The sequence below is a fragment of the Scomber japonicus genome, chromosome 17, assembly GCF_027409825.1.
Source record: "Scomber japonicus isolate fScoJap1 chromosome 17, fScoJap1.pri, whole genome shotgun sequence".
NCBI lineage: Eukaryota > Metazoa > Chordata > Actinopteri > Scombriformes > Scombridae > Scomber > Scomber japonicus.
Genome location: NC_070594.1, coordinates 24,051,881 through 24,076,892, shown reverse-complemented (window position 1 = coordinate 24,076,892; position 25,012 = coordinate 24,051,881). Strand labels below are relative to the sequence as shown.

The 25,012-nt window shown below is 39.1% G+C and overlaps 1 protein-coding gene across 5 annotated transcripts in view; it reads right to left on the bottom strand.

The window, feature by feature from the left end:
* Positions 1 to 3,852: 3,852 nt before the first annotated feature.
* LOC128376795 (DNA (cytosine-5)-methyltransferase 3A-like) overlaps positions 3,853 to 25,012 on the bottom strand; it is a 57,367-nt gene continuing 36,207 nt past the window's right edge. For 3 of the 5 annotated variants that reach the window (XM_053336648.1, XM_053336651.1, XM_053336652.1), the window contains 17 exons: positions 18,304 to 18,519; positions 16,858 to 17,016; positions 16,098 to 16,205; positions 14,641 to 14,800; positions 13,981 to 14,121; positions 13,673 to 13,717; positions 13,428 to 13,507; positions 12,179 to 12,291; positions 10,473 to 10,656; positions 8,884 to 8,968; positions 8,609 to 8,754; positions 8,378 to 8,468; positions 8,060 to 8,208; positions 6,588 to 6,673; positions 6,407 to 6,476; positions 5,708 to 5,826; positions 3,853 to 4,051 (listed from right to left, as the gene is read on the bottom strand). In XM_053336648.1, coding sequence (XP_053192623.1) covers positions 3,910 to 4,051; positions 5,708 to 5,826; positions 6,407 to 6,476; positions 6,588 to 6,673; positions 8,060 to 8,208; positions 8,378 to 8,468; positions 8,609 to 8,754; positions 8,884 to 8,968; positions 10,473 to 10,656; positions 12,179 to 12,291; positions 13,428 to 13,507; positions 13,673 to 13,717; positions 13,981 to 14,121; positions 14,641 to 14,800; positions 16,098 to 16,205; positions 16,858 to 17,016; positions 18,304 to 18,519 — 2,094 coding nt within the window. In that variant the 3' untranslated portion in view covers positions 3,853 to 3,909. Of the gene's footprint in view, positions 4,056 to 5,707; positions 5,827 to 6,406; positions 6,477 to 6,587; positions 6,674 to 8,059; positions 8,209 to 8,377; positions 8,469 to 8,608; positions 8,755 to 8,883; positions 8,969 to 10,472; positions 10,657 to 12,178; positions 12,292 to 13,427; positions 13,508 to 13,672; positions 13,718 to 13,980; positions 14,122 to 14,640; positions 14,801 to 16,097; positions 16,206 to 16,857; positions 17,017 to 18,303; positions 18,520 to 25,012 lie in introns of all 5 variants that reach the window. The other 2 variants (XM_053336650.1, XM_053336649.1) reach the window with 1 other exon arrangement.

The window sequence follows — 25,012 nt, the reverse complement described above, 5'->3', positions numbered from 1 at the left end:
GGGAATGAGTTTTAGCCAGAAACAAAAGAATTGATGATGACGATTTCAATATTAAAAACACATTTCATGGCATGTAGCCAATTTTCCTTTGTGTAGCAGACTCTTTTTGTTCTTTTTCTTTTTTATGTTACCACTTTTTAGGTTTAGTTTAGATTTTGCTTCAGCTATTTCAACATGGCAGCAGGTGTTATTTCAGCTCCCCTCTAATTTGAGAGTGTCCTGTACCTCGTCGGTTCAACAATTTCTTTCTGGCATCCTTGGGTACAATAGAACAAGTCACTATACTAACTGTAATATATGCTTTCTCTAGCCTCTCTCTCTCTCCTCTAGGCTGAGACTGAACTGAACTGAGCACCAACCTGGAACAGTACACACACACAATAACAGATTATTATTGTAATTATTATTACCATTATTATTATTATCATTACTCCCTAATCTAACATGGAATCAGAGATTACACTGACTGACTGACATGCAGCACCTGGGGGTGGAGAAGGGAGTGGGGAGTGGGAGAGGAGTTTTGGGGATGGGATGGGGATGGGCTAGGGGGGGTTTTTTGGGAGCACCAAGCACCGTAGGGTAAAGATGTAACACCCAAGCGGCGCCGTGGAAAAGCCTGATGGCGACAGGCGGCCGGCAAAAAACACAGTGTGTGTGATGCACGTATATGTGTGTGTGTGTGTGTGTGTGTATATGAACAATGTGTGTTTGGTTTGCGAAGAAGGAGTTTAGACAAGCATGAACGTCGGCACCATGTTGCGTGGTTATGAGTGTGTGTGTGTGGTTTTCCAGCAAATGTGCGAGCGCATGTGTGTGTGTGTGTGTGTGTGTGTGTGTATGTGTAACCTGCAAAGAGCGCTGTAAAAAAGAGCAGAGTTTAAAAAGCACCTGAAGGTTGGTTGTAGAAACAGAGAGTAAACAGGATGGAAAAAAACCTGCTGGTTTATTGTTGAACTGTTTGAATGTTTGTGCGTGTGCATGTGTGTGTGTGTGTGCGTGTGTGTCAGTATAGACTGCATGTCCAGTTGTTAGCTGGTATCTGAGGAAGGTCAGAGGATCGGAAGGCTTCCTGGAAAATATGGTCGTCTGAAGACCAAAAGCACCAGACTGAAAGATTTTTTTTTTTTCCATAGACAGCCCTGTTTAAATAAATCATAAATCAGCATACAGCGACATTTACACATCGTGCCTCAGTGTATGATAGTCTTGGAAACATTTTTATTCATTACATATCTGCCACAATTGATAACAATCAAATCTTCTTCACCTGCCTGTACTTATTAAAGGTTGTGGAGCGGCTGAGTTAATCCCAGCATGCGTTGGGCAAAAGAAAAGAAGGCAGAAATAAAATACCCAAGACAGGCCTTCCTCTGTGAGATTAAGGAAGAGTCTGTTATTTATACAGGGCTATCTGTTTCAGTCATAGGAAGTAGAAAACCAGCATAGTGTCAACAGAGTACAGGCCTGCCTCTGGTTTCAGTGGACGTTGCTGCTCTAAGTTGAGGACATTTTGGATCCCTGTGAGGCAAAACAGGAGCCGAAACTGTAAGGGCTGGTGGTCATTTTTTCACCAGACCGAAAAAAGGGGCAACGTATGAGCCGAGGCACAAGAGAGGCTGTACTGTATGTAATTGGAAGGTTTGAAGTGACTCCCTTTTACATTAAATGCTGTTGAAGTCACATACTGAACTCCTACAGAGTGCGTTGATGTTTTAGTTTGTTTCTGGGAGGCAGTGCTGCTCTGGAGGCAGGAATAATCTGGCTGGAGGTGTTAAAGCTCACCGGATGAAACTGATGATTGATAGTTTTTTCTAGAGTGTACTTTAAAGGGGACAGAAACCGTCACATTTTCCTTTCATAGTAGTTTAAAAACACGTCTGCTTTTTTAAAATAACATGACAACATGAGGAGAGCGGACTTTAGGCAGCGTGATGTCAGAAGATATAAAAATGATGTTCAATCCCTTAAAATCTACAGTAAATAAAACTGATGACGTTGGCTGACATTCATGATCCTAAAAGTTCATATTACTTACACAACAACGCTTCAGACAATGAAAGAAGCACTCGCCATGGGTAAAAAACCAAGTGAGCCGTGCCGAAGATAAACAGAGAGAAAACCTTTACGTCATCATTTCACAGTAACTCTTTACAGACTGTGTCTAAGCACCGTTCAGGAACATCTACCTCCAAGCTACTGTATGTTAAAATGATGTGGAACACATTTTAGCACACGATGATCTGAATTAGATGTAGATATAAACATCTAATGTCAGTCTTGAAGCCAGCAGGCAAGTGAAATTATTATTAAGATGAAACACTATCACAGTCTAATAGTAATAGTTACAGCATTATTACAGATGTTAGAATAAGTATTCCAGCAAAAAACATGAGGAACTATATCCATGATTCAAATGCTACATGACAGAATATATCACATATAATTTATCTGAGTTCAAGTTCACTTTAAAATACAATCACTGCTAAAGAAAAAGAGCACCAACAAACTGATGACTTGAATATATGTATTTAGTCTATATGTGAATGGCGACACACTTTCATTCTAACCCAGTGATTCCTAACACTGACCCACAATGTAAGCGTCGCCTTGTTATCTATGTGTTTACTGGTTTCTCTGTCCGCTGAAGGAAGCTGAAGAAACACAACTAAACTGAATATTATGATTTTACTTTAAAAAACAGTCTTTTCAGAAAGGCACATGCACATCCATACGTAGCTTTACTAGGTAACAGACATGAACACAGGTGAACAGGTGAAGTTTAACTCCACTGCTGAGATTATTTGCACCTCCAGAGCGCCTCCTCCAAGAAACACAAGAATCTGCTTTAGTTGTAGTCGATCCAGTAAAGGTGTCTCATAATAATCCCATCTGAACTTTTTCCTACTTCTTCTTTTTTGTCTTTAACAGGCCTCCTCCAGCACACTCTGCCCAACATTATAAGTTTAAAAAAATCATGCTCCACTAGAGTGGCACGTCGAAACGTCAACTTTTGCCGCCTTTCTCGGCTGGTGTTGCCTCTGCGTCTGCTTTTGTATGCGTTTGGTTAAACTCAAGTTAGGGACACAAAACCGCAGCGACTGAAACAACCAGAGACGGTTCAGCCTCAAAGAGCACCATAAACTGTAAAAGTGTTGTATTAAAGTGGCACCATTTGGACTATTATCTCTATCTGACCAGCACCACGAGCTTTAACTGGGGTGTGTGTGTGTGTGTGTGTGTGTGTGTGTGTGTGTGTGTGTGTGTGCGTGTGTGTGTGTGTATGTGTGTATTTGTATACATGTTTGTATATTTGTGTTCATTGCACTGTAACACACAAGCAGTACTGGAACTATGTATGCATCCAGAATTAAGTGTTATGGTTTTTGAAGGGATTCATTGGTGTTGTTGGTGTAATCTGACAGATATTCAAAAAGGGAAAAAAAATCAGGGGAGCGCCCTTTTTTTCAGTTTTAGCACCCCCTGGAGGTTTGAACTCCAGCTACTAGGACACAGTAAAGCCAGAAGACATCAGTTTCAAGGTCGGACAGGAAGTTTGGTGTGTGAGGGTTATACAGTACAGTGACCCTGCACCAATGTATGTGTGTGTGTGAGTGTGAATGTGTGTGTGTGTGGATATCAGCAAGGTAGCACCAGGGAGACTACGGTTAGCCAATGGTCTAGGTGGGATCTAGGGAAGCAGTCCTTTACAATATGTGTGTGTATGTAGGTTTATGTGAGTATATTTAGGTGTATGTATGACTGTCCGGTCATATGTGTCATTCTGAGTCAGCCAACCTTCATGTACGAGCTGTACACTGTGTGTGTTATTACATACTCTTTATGTGTGTGTGTGTGTGTGTGTGTGTGCGTGTGCGTGCGAGAGAGAGAGAGAGAGTTGGTGTGTGACTAGTTGCAGGCGAAGTACTCCTTGAGCGGGGCGAAGAGGTGCCTGATGACGGGAACGCTCCAGGAACGTCCCAGGAGCCTTTGCCTGGCCAGACGACTCATGTTGGACACGTCGGTGTAGTGGACGGGGAAACCAAACACCCTGCAGACACACATGATCATTTGTATTAGGCTGGACCAGGGGGAAAAAATGTACAAATCTTAATAAACAGGTTTGTAGATGTATAATGTAAGGAAAACCATCTATCTCCAAATTTGCTGAAAATGATCATTCTTCTGTGGCAAAAAAAATCTTTCAAAAACCAACTGATGAAGTTGAAAACTGGACTGTTTTTATTGGCTCATGAAAAGCTGGCATTTTGGAGGTACATGGTTTTCATTGGATAGTGATATGGGCTCTTTATTTTAAGGTTATATGTAAAATAATCTAATAAAAATCAGAAAATTTAATATCTTCTTAAAGGTGCAGTGTGTAGAATTTAGTGGCATCTAGTGGAATGAACTCAGCAGACATAGAATATAATCTCTATAATAATTAATTGGTGTATGATCCCATGAAAATAAGAATTTATGTGTTATCGTTACCTAAGAACAAGGCCATATATCTATAAAGGGAGCGGGTCCTCTTAAATGGAGCTTGCAATGTTGCACCATGTTTCTACAGTAGCCCAGAATGGACAAACCAAGCATATTTGAGCAAACTCAGTCTCTACATTAGTAATGTGCTCTTTGTCTCAGTGTGGTATACAAGCCTTATATTTACTTATATTAAATAGTAAATACAATGCTCAAAAAAATGAAGGGAACACTATATCATCACAGTATAACACCAAGTCAGTATAACATCAATGTGTCCATTTAGGAAGCACAAGTGATTGTGAATCAATTTCACCTGCTTTGGTGCAAATGAAAGTGAGAACAGGTACAATGGAAAGGCAAAAGCAGGACAACCTCCAAAAAGGGGAAGGAGTGTGTAGGCAGTTCCTGAATGACAAAGGCATTGATGCCATTGACTGGCCCTCACGTTCCCCTGACCCAAATTCAATTGGGCACCTATGAGACGTTATGTTATGTTGACTTTAAGTGCAGCCACAGACTGACTCAGGAGCTCACTGATGCCCTGATCCAGGTTTGGGAGGAGATCCCCCTTGACACCATCTACCAACTCAGCAGGAGCATGCCCAGAGGTTATCGTGAGTGCATACAGGCACGTGGGGGCCATACACACTACTGAGTCACATTATGAGTTGCTGTGATGAAATTCACTCAAGTTGGATCAGCTGTGATTTCAATTTTTTACTTTGATTTTAGGTGTGATTTTAAATCCAGCCCTCAATGGGTTGATGATTTTGGTTTTTCCATTGACTGTTATTACGTCATTTGGTTTTCAAAAATCAGTTAAGATTTTCAACTTGAATCATTTGTTCATCAAGATCTGATTGATTGAGTGATTAAAGTGATCCCTTCATTTTTTTGAGCGGTGCAACCTGCTGTTTTATGTCACACATTATGATTTAAAATGCCAGAAGAAAAAAAATAATGATAGTGATTTAATACAATACAATGACACCAATCAGACAAGAGAACTGAGAAAAAAAAGAAAAAAAACTAATTTCACAAATATAATTAGTTATCATAAGGTGTTATGAGTATCACCAAACAGCTGTTGACATCTATTAATCAGGACTACAAAGCAAAATTAAGTGCTTGCATTCATCATTTTCTCCTACAAATTACAGAACATGCAAAGGTAAACTTAGACACACACACACACACACACATATATATAGCTGCGTACCTTTCCATCTCGGTACACCAGAGGATGTCCTCCTTGTTGTCCATGTAGACGGGGAAATGTTCATCTTTCCCCTGCTTCACAGAGTTGGAGCGTGTCGTTATCGTACGCAACTTCTCAAACTGGAATTAACATCCAGAACCAAACACACACAAACAGACAGACAGACAGAAACACACACACACACATATCCTTTTTTAATTCTACAAGCTGTCCCCCTTTTGTGCAGTTATGATACAGTACATGGTCGGTTCAAAATAGTAATAAATTGACTTTCTTGAAGTATTTAAACTTGCTGGCAGAGCAAAAGTGCAACAGTAGCAGCAGGAAAATTGGCATTGCTGAGAAATATATGTATTAATTCACTTTTCCAGACATGCTGGTCCATGGAAGAAAATGTTTTTATCTCCATGAAATACACCAATAGATGATCGATTATTAAATTCCATCCTTACCCAGCAGATTTAGATGTTGCATAGTGTTGTCCAATTTCCAAACTTTTGCCCCCAAAATGTTTTTTTTTACATATCACATAAAATGTAACATTCAAATATGATCTACAGTTGCCTAAACTCTCCAGATTTCTGTTAGAAGTCTGAATCTTTGCTTGCCACTAGTCAGAAAGTCAGATACTGTATGATAATAAGCACAGACACACTCACACTCACACGCACACACACACATACACACACAAGTGGATACCTTAGCTGTGCGCCCGTGCTCCAGGCACTCCTGTAGGTCCAGCTTGTCATTCGTCATGGGCGACAGAGGTCTGTAAATACCGTAGACAAGAAATGACAAGACGCAATATAAGGTAGCATTCTAAATTCAGCTTGGATTACATTTAAAAACATGAACAGAAAGAAAATGAAGGATGCATCACCTGGACATGCCTGGCAGGTTTCCCCAGAAATATCGAGCGCGGTGGGCAGCAGAGACTTCCTTGGCATCGATCATCACTGGGTTACACTGCAGAGGAACAGCAGGGTTAGCTTATAGTTAGGGTCTAGACTGCTGGGAGACTCCATGATGCACTGAGCTCTCTCTCTCCTCCCTCTCCATCTGTACATAGTCATGTTCCATTAATGCATATTTCTGTAGTATGTGTTTGTGGACTGTGCTGCTATGGTCCTGCTTGTCGCCCACACACCTGCTACTATCATTATTAGTCATATTTCTATTATTATTAATGTTATTCTTGTTGTATTGTGCTTCTCTGTGTTTCTCTCTCCTCTCTCAACCCGCCACTGTTGCAGAGTGCCGCTCATGGGGGACGAGTACAGTCTAGACCTGCTTTATGTGAACACCGCCCTGGGATAACTTGTGTTGGGGCTATATAAATAAAGTTGACTTGACTTGACAGCCTTAATATAAAATCCTACAAGCTCTCCATCCAAACTTTCCAACTGCAAAAAATATCCCATTTTTATCTCGTGAAATTTGACTTTATATGCCCTCCTACGACTCTGTGTGCTTACTGTGTGTTTTTTGCTTGTAATGTGTAACTTTTTGGTGTCTATGTAAAGCATCTTTGAGTAACTAGAAAATCACTCTGTAATCAAAGATGTATTGTAAAGTGGCCAGTTTACATTCACTGTGATTCATAGAGAATTCAGTGAAGAAATGGGTCATGAGTCATGACAGATCTCACTGACATCTTAGTAATGTGCTGTTTGTCTCAATATAGTATAAATGTCACATATTTACTGATGCAGTACATTGCACTGCTCACTACCTCTTATCTCTTACTTTATTTTATTTCTTTATTTTCTGCCTCATTGTGCCTACTGTGTGTGTGGGTTCTTTATTTTATTATAGATGGTCTTTATTTTATCACATATTCATCTCTCTCTCTCTCTCTCTCTCTCTCTCTCTCTCTCTCTCTCTCTCTCTCTCTCTCTCTAACAATCTATCTATCTATCTATCTATCTATCTATCTACAACTTAACTACAATCAATCACCTGGACGGTATTTTGTTCTCTTTCATGTATCTACATGGCTGGAATGACAATAAAAATCCTTGAATCTTTGCTATATTATGTCACATGGTAGTATAAGATAAGTATAAGATGTTTCACCTTTTGACTTATGAAAGATGTTCATTTAATAATATATTATAATTTTAGAGTGTGAAGCTTATCTTAAGTGGCCAATGTACATTTGCTGATCTCATTAAAAATTAAGTAAAAACCTGGGTTGTGGCAGGTGAAATGATACAAACCACAAGAGGGCAGCAAAGCTTTCTTCTGCACCACACTCACTGCTTTATGTGTGAAGCTTTGAAGTCTATTAGCGAGTGTGTTTGGGATTGTCGTGTGAGTCTGTGCAGCTGTTTGTGACTTTGTTTATTTTACCTCTAAAAAGCGTGAGATGTCCCGTTTGTCGCTGACTCCCATGGCGACCACGTTCTCAAACAGCCAGAAGAACGGCCGCTCATCGCCTGGTTTTGGTCGGGCCTCGTGTAGGAGACGGTAAAACTCGAAAAACAACCGTCCCGTTCCCTCTGCGGGGAGTTCAGCATCCACAGTTCATTTCACATGAAGAATTATAACTAACTCAAAGCAGACCATCACCAGTGCCTCAGAACATCTGTTTTGCAATTTAATCTGTTTTTGTTTCTTTGCAAATAATGAAACGATTATTGTCTTTTTTTTTGCTAGACTCCCACTCACCGTAAAGGCCTTTCCGTGCAGGGTTGACTATGGAGAGGTCATTGCAGGGGCTTCCTCCTATCACCAGGTCAAATGGTCCCCACTCCTCGATCTAATTGGTAAAACACATCATGAGGTAACATCAGCAGAGAAAAGGCACTTAAGAAGAAGCATTTAAATGTGGCACTTAAATGTATCCTGAGTGATTTAAGACAAGTGGACTGTTGTAAATGCAGGTATGAATCAACTTACATGTTTGTGGGTTACGTTGCGTACATCGCCCACGTACATGATACGTCCCTGGTGTCGGACCATGCCGACAGTGATGGAGTCTTCACACACCTCGGACGCCACATATTTGTCGACCTGGATGCCCAAATCCTTCAGCACCAACAGACCTGAGAGCACACACACACACACACACACACACGCGCGCATCATTGCATCTGTACGAATTTTACAGAAGCAGTGAGTCCTAAAATGTTACGGTTGCACACACACACATGCAAGCAAAATCGATGACACACCTGTCGCGATGCCGTCAAACAGGGATAGGACTCTGATTGGTTGTCTTTTTTCTGCCGCAACTGGAGGATACAACTTGGCTGGCTCCTGAGAGGAACGAGTAAAGAGAACATGATTAGATAGTAAAGGAAAGACAGCGGAGAGCAGGCCGAACGCATCAGCATAATTTACGATTGTGATCTGGGCCTCGTGTCCCAAAAGCACCTTGAGGCTGAGATCGTAAAATCCACCTCACACGCCCTCTTAAGCTTCAGAGGTGTTTTCCAGAAGCATCGTAACTGAAGCTGCACAACATGTTGTATGTAAGACAAGATGAGATAATCAGGAGATAAGGCTCTGTTCTTTAGGCTATAGACTTTCTGAAGAACATTAATGTGTGTGAGTGTGAGACAGTTTTGATGTTTATCTTTCGTAGATGATTTACACTGCCTGCACAATTATAAGGAAAGTCGGTAATCTGACCTTAAAATGATTTCTATGCGCTTTTTATAGCCTCTAACCACATCAATTTGAATGTTTATTGGATTTAGTCATTTTCAGTGATGGTGTGGTCCAAAGTGAGTAACGCCTTATATTGAGATTAATAGGCAGCTTTATAACCTCAGGTAAAATGGGCCAAAAAAGATTTAACTGACTAAAGAGTCAAAAAATGCTATTTTGTGTTACACTTACTGTACTTAAAATCTACAAAATGTAGACTTTAATCTCGACATGTAAATTAAATGTCGACTCGGCATGATATTCCAACTTTATTCTCGACATTTCAAGTTCAACTTTAAAGTCGTCATGTCGAGTTTAATCTCGTCATGGAAAATACTTTTTTTTCCCCCTCGTGGCCCTAATACTCCGTTATATTATACTCTGTGGTATGTTGAGACAGTGTTTGACCAGGTGTCTGTCATCAGCGCAGTGTGTGCGTGTGTTTCGGTATCAGTGAAAACATGGGGCGGAGTTTCATTGATTTGGGTTTTCTCTCAATAAACAAGCGGAACGGATTCAATAATGAAGCTCTGACACAGCGCTCTGAAAACAGTGCTGAGTGGATAGACTGAGGTACTGATTATAGACGTGGTAGAAGGAGGTTCAATACTAATAGTTTTAAAAAGATAGTTCAGTATGATTTTTTGACAGAGTGGCGTGAGTACGTGTGAAAACAGTGATTGGCGTGAGAGTTGACAGCTCTGTAGTATTACTAATATAACTGTGCTGGCAGTGTTTAGGTGACAAGCCCTGGCATAAACCCACACTGATCCCCACTTATCTCCTGTTTCCTGTTTGACTGTGTTGTATTTCAGCTTGTTTTTCTGATGACATTATGATAGCAAACAGCATTCAATGAGGCACGGCAAATATATCAAATTTACAACATTACACCTATTTAAAGATTGTCAGGACTGAACTGAAATGATTGCACTGGCTTTGCTCAGTGTGGAAAACGATGTAGTTCATCATTTATTATTGTGGCTGCAAAATGTAACTGTATATATATAGATATGTAGTTATACCATGCATCTTTTCTCAATTCAGATTTTAGAATAATATTATATTGTATTTATATAATCTATAAGGACAAAACTTTTCTCTGACTTACGAATTCCTGTTCATGGTTGTTGGCAAAGAAGTGCTGTAGTCGGCAGGGCCAGTCGTCCCGTCGCCGCAGTAACCCGTAGGTGTTTCGAGGGCCGCACATGTAACAGTTCCAGGGGTCTTCTTTGATGGCTGCTGTCGCTGAGCCGGCTCCTACCATCAGATCCACACACTCCACACAGAAACACCTGCACACACACACACACACACAAAGAGAGATTCAATGTTTTCTTTACTTGTGATGATGATGCAATATACAGATATTAAAATTTGACTTTTTTTCCTAGAGCTCAGTTTTCACTCACTTTAAGGACAGGTTCACCATTTTTTCAAGTTTGTCCTTAGCCAATATTCAGATATCTAAATGAACACTGACATGTTTTTTCTTGCTGTACTCATTACTCTTGTTCATACTGGCCATTTTTAGATTGCTTCATAAAGCACTTTTAGTAGAAGTAATTGGGGACAAATCCACAAATCAACAAAATTCAGTCCTCCTACTGCACAAAAAAGTATTTGAGTTAAATTGAAGCGAATATGAAGCTTCAGCCATCCACGTTTCAGTCTTTTTGGTGACAAAATCCCTCTTTTTGTCATGAAACGTCCACTGCAGCTATCCATCAAGACACAAAGAACGACATTTTGCCAAAAAATACTGTAACTTGTGGTATATATTAAAGTTAACTAAAGAACGTGGCTTATTATCACAGTACAGCCAAAATAATGTCCAAAGTAAAAGGAAAAAATAGTGTTTGATAGCTTAAGTAAATGTGCTTTATCAGAGTTATGGTTTATTACTGTCCAATTCACCTCAGTACAAACAGAATATGAGGAGAACTAGAAACAGATGTATCGTTAGAGGACTGGGAATCAGTCCATACTTACGCCCAAACTCAATTAATTACCTTAATACCTGATTAGGATTAAGAGGAAAATCTCTCTCTCTTCACATAGACACCTGATTGTTGTTTTAAGACACACTTGAATAACTGTGAACATATCCTTTAACTTATGGCTGGTGCTTGTGTTTTACATTAACATTAAATGGTCTTGACTAAATAACCATCAATCAAGTTTAAATTTAAGAAAAAGCATCCTTAAATTTATAGATTTAGATTTAAACTGCTAAATCCTTATTAGTGGAGTGGAGTACATGACATCATGAGTGTGACCCTTTTCAAACCAGAAACACAGAAATCTCTCAAATTAAATAACCAAAACTGTTTCAACTTTAGCAGAAATGATATGTTTATGTAGCTGCTTGAGAAAATAGGTTTTCAAGGTCTTCAAATTAATAATGATATGTTTTCCCTGATTGGATTGCTGGGTTTTACGTTTATCTTTCTAATTTCACTAGCCAGCATTTTCCCCCTAGTTAGCTGAAACTGTGTTTTGGGGGGAATGACCACATGATAGCTGGCTCGGTGCTCTGGATGCAGTTTTGCGGCGCGGTTTGCTATCTGATTTCTCCTGCGCTGAGTATATGTTTGCAGAGTTTGGACACCAACATCAACTGTGTGCTCTGTAGTCGCATAAATAACTCTGCCAATACAAGGAACCGTAAATGACACTTTGATATGTATGGTCAGATTGTTTTCTGTTGCAGTGAAAAAACCCAAACTCTTGTCCTGGCCACAAAAAGACGCAGCTGCTGCTTGCCAATCCCAAATCCCATCCACCACGGCGTGTACTGTACAAATCTGTACTGACCTACAGCAGTTGTTGTTGCCACACATGAGCACTTCCCTGCCTCCACAGCAGATGGTGCAGTAGGACTGGTAGCCGTCGTCGTCGTACTGGTAGGCACACTCCAGGAAGGAGTTCTGGAGAACAAAAACACAACGATAAGGAGAAGGGCAGAGGCAGCGTGTCATGTTGTTTATCCCTAATTAAATCTAACATTTTAGGAGTACTGGTCAGTCTACATCTGTTCATTTTCATGCATCTGTGTAACATCTCAGACGTTGTATTGCACTGCTTGACCCTGGAGGGTGCAGGGAGCGGTGCAGGGCAAAGCAAGGTGAGTGGGTTTGAGGCGTCGGGCCCACTGGGGGACTGCAGTAATTTCCTCGTTTAACAGCAGAGGAGTCTGTATGCAGCTGTGTTTAGCCTGGTATTACATGTAGAGCTGCAACTAATTAGTAGGAGTATTATAAAGGATTTTCATTATTGATTAATTGTCATTTAGGTCAGAAAATGTCAGAAAATAGTGGAAAATGTCAATCAGAATTTCCCAGAGTCCAATATTGCTTCGTTAAATTGTTTTTGTTCTGCCTCAAACCTGAATATATTTAATTAAAAAAGACAGAAGAAGTCATTGCCACTGACACTACATCATATGTACAATGTTATCAATACTTGTGTTCACAGATAACAATGGTCCATACTCAGCATCTGTAGAATAGCAGAGGCCAGTGACTATCCATGTAAAGCTCCTCCAGTAAATAATGTAGCCAGATGTTCCTATTTTTACAGTACTGTTGTTAAAAATGAAAGAGGCTTATAGAAGTCAGGTTAGGATTTATTTATAGAATAGAGTCACTAATGTATAAATCTTCACTTAGGTTTTTACTTTCAAACTGTCCTTGTTGTGCTCTGGTATATTGATGTGGGTGTTATTATTTTTGATGTGTTTGTGGATTTCAAGATTCTATTGTTTAGATTTATGATTAATGTCTTGTGCTTCTTAACGTTGGACCATGTTGCAAACAAGTGTTTTCACTTTAACATGTTTTCCCTTGGATGTTGTGTCTGTAGTGTAGCCCATAAATAAAGCATAAATAAATCAGTCACATCATATCATATCATACTGCATATCACTATGGAAGATACTATGTTTAAAATCAATTTGGACAACAGAATTTGTCAGATTATGTTATGCTCCTATCATGTTGACAGCATCTGACTGAGAGTCAGTGAGCTACAATATTGACTTCCACTCTTCCTGTGAGTATCTTACTTTGCAGCCCTGGCACATTGCTCCTACGAAGAGAGGATGCTCCAGAGAGACGTTGAGGCTTCCGCAGGAGATGCAGATATCTGAATATATAAAAACAAATGTAATAACTTCCATTAACCACAGACTATCACCTCATAACTCCATTTACCAGCTGTTACAATATTACTTGTAAGAAAGGTTACTTGTCAACTCTGTACTTGCAGTTAAGCAAAGAACTGAGCTTTCATTATTTCAGAAACGCTTACCTTCTATGTTCCTGGTCTTCTTTTTAATCTCTTGTATGAGTCTCTCTGGGGGAAGAACACATTGTCAGTATGAATATGAACACATACATGATGTAGAATGTATATAAATGTGTAGTCTGCAACATCTGACTTCACCTAGATTTTCTATTAGTGGCATAACAGTGTGCTTTTAGTGTGACTTTCTGCTTCCAAAACAGCATACTGTCCGTTTTCTATATAAAGAGCCTGTATACCTAATTTCAACGATGAGTCATAATAAACACACATTTCAGTTAAATTGTCATATTTCATGTCACAGTATGTTTTACCTCTGGTCCCTTCATCGATCACCTCTCTGATCTTTGCCTTCTCAGCTGAGTTCTTGCGTGGTTTCTTGGCAGGCGGAGGCGTGTACGCTGCCTCAGGTTCTGTCCACATCTCTGGGTACATTTCTTTATAATTCTGCTCCTCTGTGGGGATTAGACACATACTTGACTCATTTTTTTGTTCCTTTTTTTTTTTTGTGTGTGTGTGTGACATGATGAATGAATTGCCTGATGAAAGCCTGAGGATCCAAATGTCATTACAAGTGATGGACAGTGTTTGAATTTTTTTTTTATCCTTTATCCTTAAAATAATGATATTAAAATATTAATACTTTAGAACTGGTTGCACGCTGTTGAGTCACCTGTTAAATCTGTCATCTGTCTTTGTTGGTGATGTAAGAATCACTGTAAGTGCTGCAAAAAGGGAGTTCAATGTGACACGCTAAGCTGTCAAATATGGTATTTACTTCATGGCATTTAGGTGAACTTTATCATCTAGCATTAAACTCATCTTTACTGACTTTCTAATGTAACATGACTGTACAGAAATGTTCACAGCTTCATTTTACTTGTCTTTTACCTGTTCTATAATGAGGTGAAATTTGATGTTATGTGATGGTAAAATGTACGCACAGTGTGTGTTTTAGCAAATAAGAGCAAAACCTGTGTGTATACCCTCTCGGGGGTCCAATGATTGTGGGCCTTTGGGTAAGAAGCCGGTCATGGCCCACTCTATCATCTCTCTGGTCTGAGGTTCGACTCCCTCCGCGTCATCGCTGGCATCGCAGGAAGGAGTGGGCCTCCCTGCCCGAACGCTTGCCACCTAGTTACAAAATGAACACAAAGAGGCATGAGATTAGTGTAAAGTGTAAAAATACTGATCTGAAACAGAAAGACTTTCACAATGCAATGGAAAATTCTCACAACAAAGAAACATTTCAAGTCCAACACGAGGTCAAAGACTGGGTCGATCCCCTTTTCTAACCACATTTCCTTCATATTTGCTGAAGACGCCTAAACTCAGTCCCACCTCTTCATCTATCACAGCTCATCATCATCAACCGTTGAACCCATACAATACATCCAAAAAGTCTGCTTGAAATATTAAGTTGTCATCAATTTATAAGGCAAAAAAAACACAACACTTTACATCAGGGATTGTCAGAGTTTAAGACTGTGGGCCTCGGCTCAGATAGAGCTTGGAAAAAGGCGACCCCTCACCCCTCTTTTTACTAGCTTAGATTTGCTCAATTCCTGGGTGCCTGAGGGATCATGGTTATGTTATTTGATCCCATAGACACTCCACAGTTGAGCCAAGATAGCTTAATATTGCTGTTTGACATACTCCAGACTACAACAAATACATAAAAAGGTCTATCTGAAAGCATTTATTAGTTTCTGACTGTGAGAAAGTGAAAAAAACTGTGAAATTCCCCCAAAATACTGTATCTCTGAACTATGTCTTTAACCAAACCACACACATTTAAGCTATTCAGTGTTATCTCCTTCTTATAATTAATACTATTTTTTCACTTCCATTCACAGAGCCTCCCCTGAAACTGTGTGGAGCCTTGCAGGGGAATCCCCCCTCCCTCTGTTTTACATCTCCTCAATAAATCATCAAATTCTGACAATATAAATTGCAACTAACACAAAAACTGTATGCAAGAATGCAGTGGAAAAATGCACAAAGACCATAAACTTAAAAAAAAAAAAAAAAAAAAAAAGGAGAAGAAGTACAGTGTTGGTGTTCAAACCCTTCACTGCTTGTTTATAAGTGTTTTATGTTACTTACAAGAATACATGAATCATTGTTTCACTGAAAAAATAACCTACAACATATGAGATGGCACTGATATACCCACACTCGATCACTCATAACTTGTGGGCAGAGCTAGATGAAAACAACCTCCACAAATGCCAAAATACCAGTCGGCATCAAAGCAAATCTGTGGATCTGGTTACATAAGAGAAACATGAGTAAAATGTGGCCTTTAGACTTGTACGTATCACATTTGGATATTTGGATGTTGATTTTTATCCACAGAAATTTATATTCATATTCATTTTTATTGACATTTACAAGCCGAGAAGTTAGTGGGGGTTTTTTTTTCTTTTACCTGCAGAGCCTCGAAGATGGCTTTCCGGTACATGGACTGTTTGTTGTAAGTGGGCTGGTGGAAGGCGGATGAGAAAGAGCTCAGAGGCATCAGCTTCTCCACACAAACCTGGAAACAAGGGGCGTGATAATGGATGTCATTAAGATGACAACTAGTAGACTAAAACAAGCAAACATTCAATTAGAAATAAACCCTTTAAATCTTGAATTAACTTTGGATGCAGAAGTAAACCTCGTCTGAGTGAAGACGGTGGAAGCTGCTGTGCAATATACAGTGTATCTTATCATATCAGGGGTTTTTACTTAAGTTTAAATTCAAGTGAAAAAGGAGAAGAATCAACGTATTCATCGAATCAAAGTAAGAATGTGTGTGTCCACTTCCACTGCTGAGAGATTTGAATGAACACTGAGAAACGTTTGTGAATAAAATGGTGTGAAATTTGATTTGAAGCTTATGAATGCCAAAACTGGGACAATATTCCGACTGTCTCTGCCAAGAACTAGTGTCTATGAAAGCAAATAATTGGAATAGTAGGTTTAAGGGTGTTAAGTAAGAGACTGCATTAAGGTCAAATTACTCCCTGAAAAGAATTGTAGCAGATGTTCTCCCGCTCTCTCATTCTTTCTGGATGGATTTTTTTTTTTTTAAGTATAAATGTATTTCTGAGGCTTTGATGTGACTCTGCTGGAGATTGAACTCCCACTGTAGTGGTATCTGATCGATTCGAGTGGAGCGGGTTCCTCGGAGCGAAAACACTCACCACGGAGAACTTGCCGTCTCCGAACCACATGACCCAGCGAGTCCCGTCGGCGGCTCGACTCCGGCCGCTCATCCACCAGGAGACGATCCTGCCGGGCCACCAGGAGAAACCACGCAGTTTCCCGAACACCAGCGAGCCGATGACAAAGCCCCTGCCATCCTGTTAGAACACACACACACACACACAAAAAACAAGTCAGTATAATAGAGTCCAGCTTCACCCTGAGCTCATAGTGTAAGATGATAACTATAAAAATACAGATGATTAATAACAGATGAAATACATGTATGAGTAATGTCTGCAACATATGATGTAATGACCCACGTATTGTTAATTAAGCTTCTGTTTGCAACTAATTAGAAACAGCTACAAAATACAGACAAATCAGCCAAATCAACTACTATATATGAACTGACTAATCAATTTAGTCATCTTTTTTCAGTAAAAGTAACAAATAATGACAATAAAGTGAATATATTTTAATATTTGGACTGCTGGTTGGACAAAACAATGTATTTATCATTTGAGAGAATTTGAAGGTATCACTTTGGACTGTGAGAAATTATAATGAGCATTTTTCACTACTGGATGACATTTAATAGACAAAATAGTTCATCAACTAATTGAGAAAATAATCCTCAGATGAATTGATAATGACAGTAATTGTTAGTTGGATCCCTGCAGTGGATGTTAGCTTCTAAAAGTGTTTATAATAAAGGAAGAGTGCAGCAGAAAAGTGTAGCGGTCAGGTTTCATCTTTTATTATTCATCAAGCTAAAAGTCACCACACTGAAATGTCACGTCAAGGTTTTCTATGTTTAGAGCCAAACCAACAATGATCTGATCTACTTTCAAATATAGTGTTTGTATCCAAAGCCTGATCTGAATCCTCTGTGCTGTAGACCACCGCTGTCGTCCAACAATTATTACAGAAATGTACGATGTAATAGAAAGTTAAGAAAGAAGAGGTTGTGACTAGTGAAAGCTCTGTAAACGGATGTTCTCTAAAACTAAAGGAAGTAATTGCTGTTTTTTATCTTTGGAGCCGTTTCTAAACAAACTAGCTGTCACCATAATATTCAGCGTGAAGGAACATGTCACCCAGTGTGTGGCTCACTGGTTTTAATAGTTTTTGGGGCAACAATGAAGGTCTACAGCATAGAGGAATAAGATATACATGCACAGTAGTTGTAAGTAGATCAATACATCGTTAGTTTGGCTTTAGAAAAAGAAAAAGAAAAAAAATCCGACAGTCCTGTTCTTTAAGTATTGTGTCTTTGGTGTTTCAGTTCAGAGTGTAAGGTCTTCCAGTCTAAGTTGGCAGGAAGTGAAGCAATTAGTAGAGGATGTTATTTCCTCAGCTAATGAGAGCTGCTATTATCAACTTAACACATGAGTGTAAGGCTGTCTCATTATCTGATTAAACAGAATCACTAGCTGTTTTACCTGGTACTCCATCTCTCTGGGCGTGGCCTGGTCACCCCTGGCAACCGGCTCCGGCGTTACGGCGACCGTCGGCGAGGCGGGGTCTGTTTGTTGTTGTGAAGGGGGAGGGGGAGGGGGAGGGGCCGGGCTGGCTGGTTCCTCCTCTTTTTGGAAGTCGGCCTCTGATAGGTCGTCCATCATGCTCATCTCGGCTTCTCGGTACGCCCGTCTCTCTGCCTGTGGACGAAAAGAACGGCGGCCCGGCGTCAACAGATGTACGGATATACCAGCACAAATATTTACAGCGCGTAGTCATGATGGGTGACACAAGCAGGGCAACCATGGCAACAGCACGAGTCAAATAAGCAATAACTCCTCATGTAGCCACGATGAGATAGTTGGTGATTCACATTAAAAAAACACATAACACACTTTTTATGCTTTTTCTCTTTAATTCACAAATGTTGAGTATTTCCCTTGAGAAGAAGTCTTGTAATGAAAACAAGCTTTTGACCTTATCTGTGTATATGTAGATGAAAAACAAATGCTTCTTGTTTTTACTAACTTCTGCATTATGTCAGATTTGCCAACGCCAAGTCAGTAGGATTCACCATTTATGGTTGACTTTTCATGAAATTTTCCTTCATGGAAACCGCCTTCACATACTCCTCCAACCTCTGCCAAAACTAGATTAGATAACGGATGAGTCACTTCGCTCTATTATCAAGCACGGATACTTTTGAAAAACTTTTGCGGAGGCTTTAAAAATGCGGAGATTTGTTCTTTTAATCATTTCATATAATTGTTTATTTGAGGTCTGATTGTAATTGAGTTTGAATTTTCCTTAAATTGCTTTTATCTCTTTTAAATATGGTTTGTCTATTCCTGCTTTTCCTACATTGACTCTATTATCTTCTCTATTTATGAATTCAATGATTTTATTATTTGTGTATTTTGTTGCCTTGTGACTCTGTAACTTTGATTTTGAAAATTTTTCTATAAAGTTTATTATCATTGTTGTTGTGTGTATTGTACAATTAGTAGTAGTAGTAGTAGTAGTAGTAGTAGTAGTAGTGGTATTATTATTAATACCTTTGAATACATACACCACATAATAAAGCTGTACATGATTTGGTGATGGTTTGGCATTTTATAGACTAAACAATTAGGCAACTTGGCTCAAATCTATGAATCAGTCTATAATAAATCAATGTCAATATGTTAGCTGCAAGGCTGAGTTACCAATGCCACCCAGACAATACCATCATAACTACTTCTCCTAATAATAATATTGCTCTTACTAATAATAGTCATAATAGAAATATTATTGTTCCTGCAGTGTGAAGCCAGGGAGCAAAAGAATTCAAGTTATTCTGTTTCCACAGACAGCTGATATAATGTACTGTGTAATGATGTACTGTCTGTATGTAACCAGTTATACTGCATCATAAATGTCATTTTAAAAGCAGTCAATGAGCTACAGGTATCTCATTTTTAATTGGAGGCTAATATTAGGTAAATATATCATCAGACCTGAATGTTAAATAAGTCAAACTTCACTTGAAAAAAATATTTACTCACACTGTTTTGCTAATTTGACAACTATCATATCAATCCCAGTTCTTCCTTGTACTCTGGCACCACATCTTATTGTTATTGATTATATCACTTGCTGCTGAGAGCTGTGGGCAACATTTCACAATGTGTATTTCCTCATGAACTTTTTCCTGTTGTATTTCTGCGGGTCTACAGGCAACCAGTGTCCTTCAAGGAGGTCTTATAACTGATGTTTTATGTGGGTCTTTGCTGCTGATGTGGTGACTGCTCTAGATCAAGGCCTTAGTGCCCTGGGCTGTATAGGAACAATCCTTTAATTGTTCCTCTAAACAGGAAGTGAGTGGGGAGAAAGGGTGCGGTGGGGGAGGCAGTTCAATGGGTTCAGAGCTCAGGAGGGAGAGAGAGTGTGTGAGAGAGAGAGAGAGAGAGAGAGAGAGAGAGAGAGAGAGAGAGAGAGAGAGAGGAAGAAGACAAAGAGAGAGAAAGTAAATAGGATTATATTATAAAACTGAGGATTACAATACAGTGAGAAAGAAACTGGAGCATGTTTAAAGGGGAAACAGGGAGATGGAAGAAAGATAGAGAAGGTTGAGTTTTTTTAGTGCTAAAAGTCACTTTTTCTATTCTATTACCACAATAGTGATTTAACCTGCAGGGTACAGCTTCTTCTCTTTGTGGTACACAAACAGGATATTATGCATGAGCAGTACAGTGCTGAAAGAATGATCTGAAATTTAAAGATACCCTGTGGAGTTTTTGGCCAGTAGTAGAGCTATGGAGCAATGTTTTTACTAGTTTGTTTATTCTCATACGTGAGCTGCTACAACACAGGCCTGCATATGATCTCACACCATTCCTCTGATCTACAGGTGGCACTAATGCTATTAATGATAATCACAATTACTTCATTTGTAAGTACAGCAAGTAAATTCAACAGCAGAGATGGAAATTAGAGGAAATAAAACAATTGAAGGGATAAAACACAAGATGAGAAATAGGTTATAGAGGTAAAAGTATGTTTCAGAGTTTTTGGTACACAGATCATGAAAGCAGCTTCCCCACTACTACAACAGGAAACGCAGTAATGTGGCAGCAAAGGCAGAGAAGAAAAAAGTAAGTAAACATGGATGGAAGTTGCAGGGGGGAAAAAAATCAGATTTGCAAATATGTTTATGAGGAAAGAAATGTACTCAACAAGTTTTTGTCAGACCTCAACAATGCACCGTTGCACCATGTTTTCCTCTGGTGGATAGTGGGCAGCGAAGGAGGCAGACGCGCGACAAACACCAACCCCCCCCGACTGGAATCGAACCAGGGACTCTGCGGTTCGGTGGCACGCAGAGTAACCAGGCAGTAATCACTCAGCTACCGGAGCACTCCAAGAATGCACTTGTGTATGTGTTTTGGTGAGTAACGCCGAATGTAAACAGAAACTTTGTTTACAAGAAAATACCACAGAGGCACCTTCAAAGTAAGGTACTTCCTCCACCACTGGCAAACTCCAGACTATAAAATACTCCATAACAAGTCCAGGATTCATCATTTTACTCACGGACTAAAGTATCAGCAGAAAAATGTGCTTCAAGTATCAAAAGCAACATCAGGCAGAATGGCTCCTTTCAGAATGATGTATTATATATTGGGTTATTTTTACTGGTGTATTACTGTGTATGAAACATTTTAATGTTTTAACAGGTTCTGATGGAGCTTATTTTAAGTAGTTTATATACTATGTTGGGTTGTTTCATTTGTAAAGAAGGTGGATAGTGTGCCCACCCTAAAAAAAAGGAAAAGGAAAGATTGTGTACCAACAAATTTGCAAGCTGTCAATTATTTTATAGGAAGAGTTTTAATTTGAATTTCTCACTAATAAATTAGAATTTGGACTTTTACTGTCAGTTTATATCTGAATATATAGATATTTGCCTAACAAAGGATTTGTAGGTTGAAACTCTGCAATACTTTATATGAGCTTCCAAATGTCAGTCAAATGTCCTTTTTCCTTTTGTCCTTTTGTCCTTTGTAAAATCTTGATCTCTGAAGAAACTAGTGAGCATAGCTATCAAATAAATGTTAGTGTTAAGTAGCAGAAGTAAGATGTAATTACTCAAATAAAACACAAGTGCCTCAACATTGTGTGTAAGTATAGTACTTGTGTTAAATGATGAAACAGACTAATTAAAGAGTGTCATCTGTAAAACATCATCAATAGAGAGTCTAATTTAAAAGCCTTAGTAATACTGATATTTGATTGACGTGAAGTGATTTGTGGAAAGTCCGTGGTAGGAACACTGCAGTAATGAATACACATCTTCACAGAAGGAGACAAAAATTAAAAATAATCATGACCTCACTGGTTACTACACTGCGAGAATGTCATTGTGGCCCAGATGTAAAATCCCACGACTCTTACAGAGCGTTTCCATGACCTAAAAAACATTCTTCCTCCCTGGTTTATAACACTAGGGTGAAGAGTTTGTTTTCTACTCCAGCTGGGCTGACAGACCAGCATCAAAAGAAACGGACGTGTGAAGCAAGTCGGAGAAAAAAAATAAAAAAAATAAACACATTATGCCGCATTCCTCGAGTTAAGACAGAAGAAATGAGGAAATGGGAGGAAGAAAGAGAGAGAAGAGGAGGAGGAGGAGGGTGGATGACGGCATAAATTCAAGTGGAGGAGACAGTAAAAGTGAGAGTGTCGGGTCATGACAGTTCTCTCCTCAGTTCGACCCCGAGGCCTCTTCCCCGCTCCTGTTGACCTCTGACCTCATAAACTCCAGCCTGTTACATGGATCATACACAGACCACACACACACACACACACACACACACACACACGCACACACACATACACGCACACGTAATGCACACACACTGTAAGGGAAACTCCATATGTCGTCACCGCTTTCTAAAACATCTGGGATGCTTGAGGGGAAAGTCGTAATATTTACTGCCTACAACTAAATAAATTCTATATATTTCCTGCTTTGTCTATATTGTATATTTCTTGAAAAAAAAATTTAGTCTGTTTTAATGCCTTTGTACATCTCATTATTTTTTGTAGATATTTGGGGATTTTTATATTATCCATATAGTGTCTGTGTTACCAATTCCACCAGGGCTGCAACTAATGACTATTTTCAATCATTTTCTTCATTAATTGATTGGTAATCGTCTATAAAGTGTCATAAAATACTGAAAAATGCTCATTATAATTTCCTACAGTCACAAACCAAAAGATGTGTGAAAAAGAAAAAGCATCAAATCTTCACATGTGAGAAGCTACAACTAAAACATCTATTATTTGATTATTAAAATGATTCAAAATCATTTTTCTGTTGCACAACTAATGAATTCATTAACAAATCGTTAACAAATCTAAATTCCACATATAGTATTTTTTAGCTTATAGCCTTTGGATTCTAGCAATGTTTCTTTCTCTTCATCTATTATGTAATATTTGACTATATGCTGCTACAAGGCAATTATTGAACTTTCCCCTCATCTCGTGTTAACTTTGTTGCTGCTGTTGTGGAGGAAACTTGATAATTTCTGTGAGCATCTGGACCGGATCATCTCATTATAAGACTTGGACTTCACTCATGTTGCTAAGAGATATCGGCTAAAATCCTGGTGGCTGGATGAAACTGTGTTTGTTGCCTGGCAACATTAGCTGATTGAACACTCCATCAGGAAGCTTTGCTGGTCTCAGCGATGAGGAGGATGAGTCACAGATGATGAACTGAAAGGTCAGCTTCATGCAATCCAAGAGGAATCCTTAAACAAACAAAAGCCTGCTGCTGTGGTTGTTTTTTGTATCACGCCTGTCTGATAATATTTATACAGTTGTAAACCAACAGTTAATGGCATCATAAAAGTGTAATTCTTCAGAATAAACAACATCATTTTAAATGCGGTCAAAGATTGTGTCCACAATGAACTGCAACTAATCTCTCTTTTCTTTTTTTTAGGGTTAGGGAAGATTTTTCTGCTATTACACTGAAAGGAAAGTGTGCTCTCTTAAATACTGAAAATCTGAATTGAATAAATTGACTGCAAAGAAATTCCCCAAGGTCTACTCTACAACTCTAGCACAGCAAATCCTTTCATTACGATGAGGATTTTACATTTTAAAAACACCTGAATATCAGTTATTAGTCTTAAATATTCAGAGCCACGTTTCTCTTTTTAGATACAAGCTCTAGTTTTACTGTTGACATCCACTTAAATGTGTCTCCAAAGTAACATTTCACTGTTAGATCTGTAGATCAATAGCTGTTTTAATATCACCACAAGTTGTCATCAGTAACGTTAATACTTGTATCAATGAAGTCTTTTACCTGTGGCATATTTCAGAGTCACTCCTTGTAGCTGTATCAGCAGCTGGGTTGGATTCATCACTAGTTTTCATTATTATTATTATTATTACAGTCACACACAGTATATATGCAATCAGTACCAGTGTGATTATACTGTCGAGTGAGATTTTAAATGACCTTCCAGTTGACAGCGTTAAAACTGGAAGGCTTCATTTTCTGAGCTCCAAAAGTTCAACACAGTAGTTTGTTACTTGTGGAAGTCGAGGAGTCTTATTAGTCTTAAATTGGAAACACAAAAAATAAAAAAGTACCATTTATACACTGGACTAATACACTTGGTGGAAAAGAATTTGGCTGAAGAACTAAATCCCCCATAAGAAACATTCATGAACCTTACGTTTTAGTTAAATATGGAGTGAACAGTGGCAGCAAACGTTGATATAAGTGAATTAGCAGAGTTTACAGTGATTAAGCAACTGTATCTGCTCTGTACACCTGCATCAATATGATCGGATGTTACCAGACACTCAGCCGTGAAAGAGCCAATGATTGCAACGCATCACTGGAACAGCTGGCGCCAATCAGCAAACACAAACGCAACTCCAGTGCTCATCCTGAACAAACCCTTATGTTACGTGAACGTCGCAAATACGTGACTGTACTGTAGTTTCATTGATTGCTTGCAACAAAGCAGCAACATGTACGCGAGTTGCATGAGAGGAAATAAGGCCTCGGTAATCATCCCTCACTGACTCACTGGGATCAGGCTGCTCGCTCGGCTCACTATCTGTTTCCATCAACAATACAACATGCTCAGTGGGATAAGCAGCTGTTGATATGAATGATTGACGTCC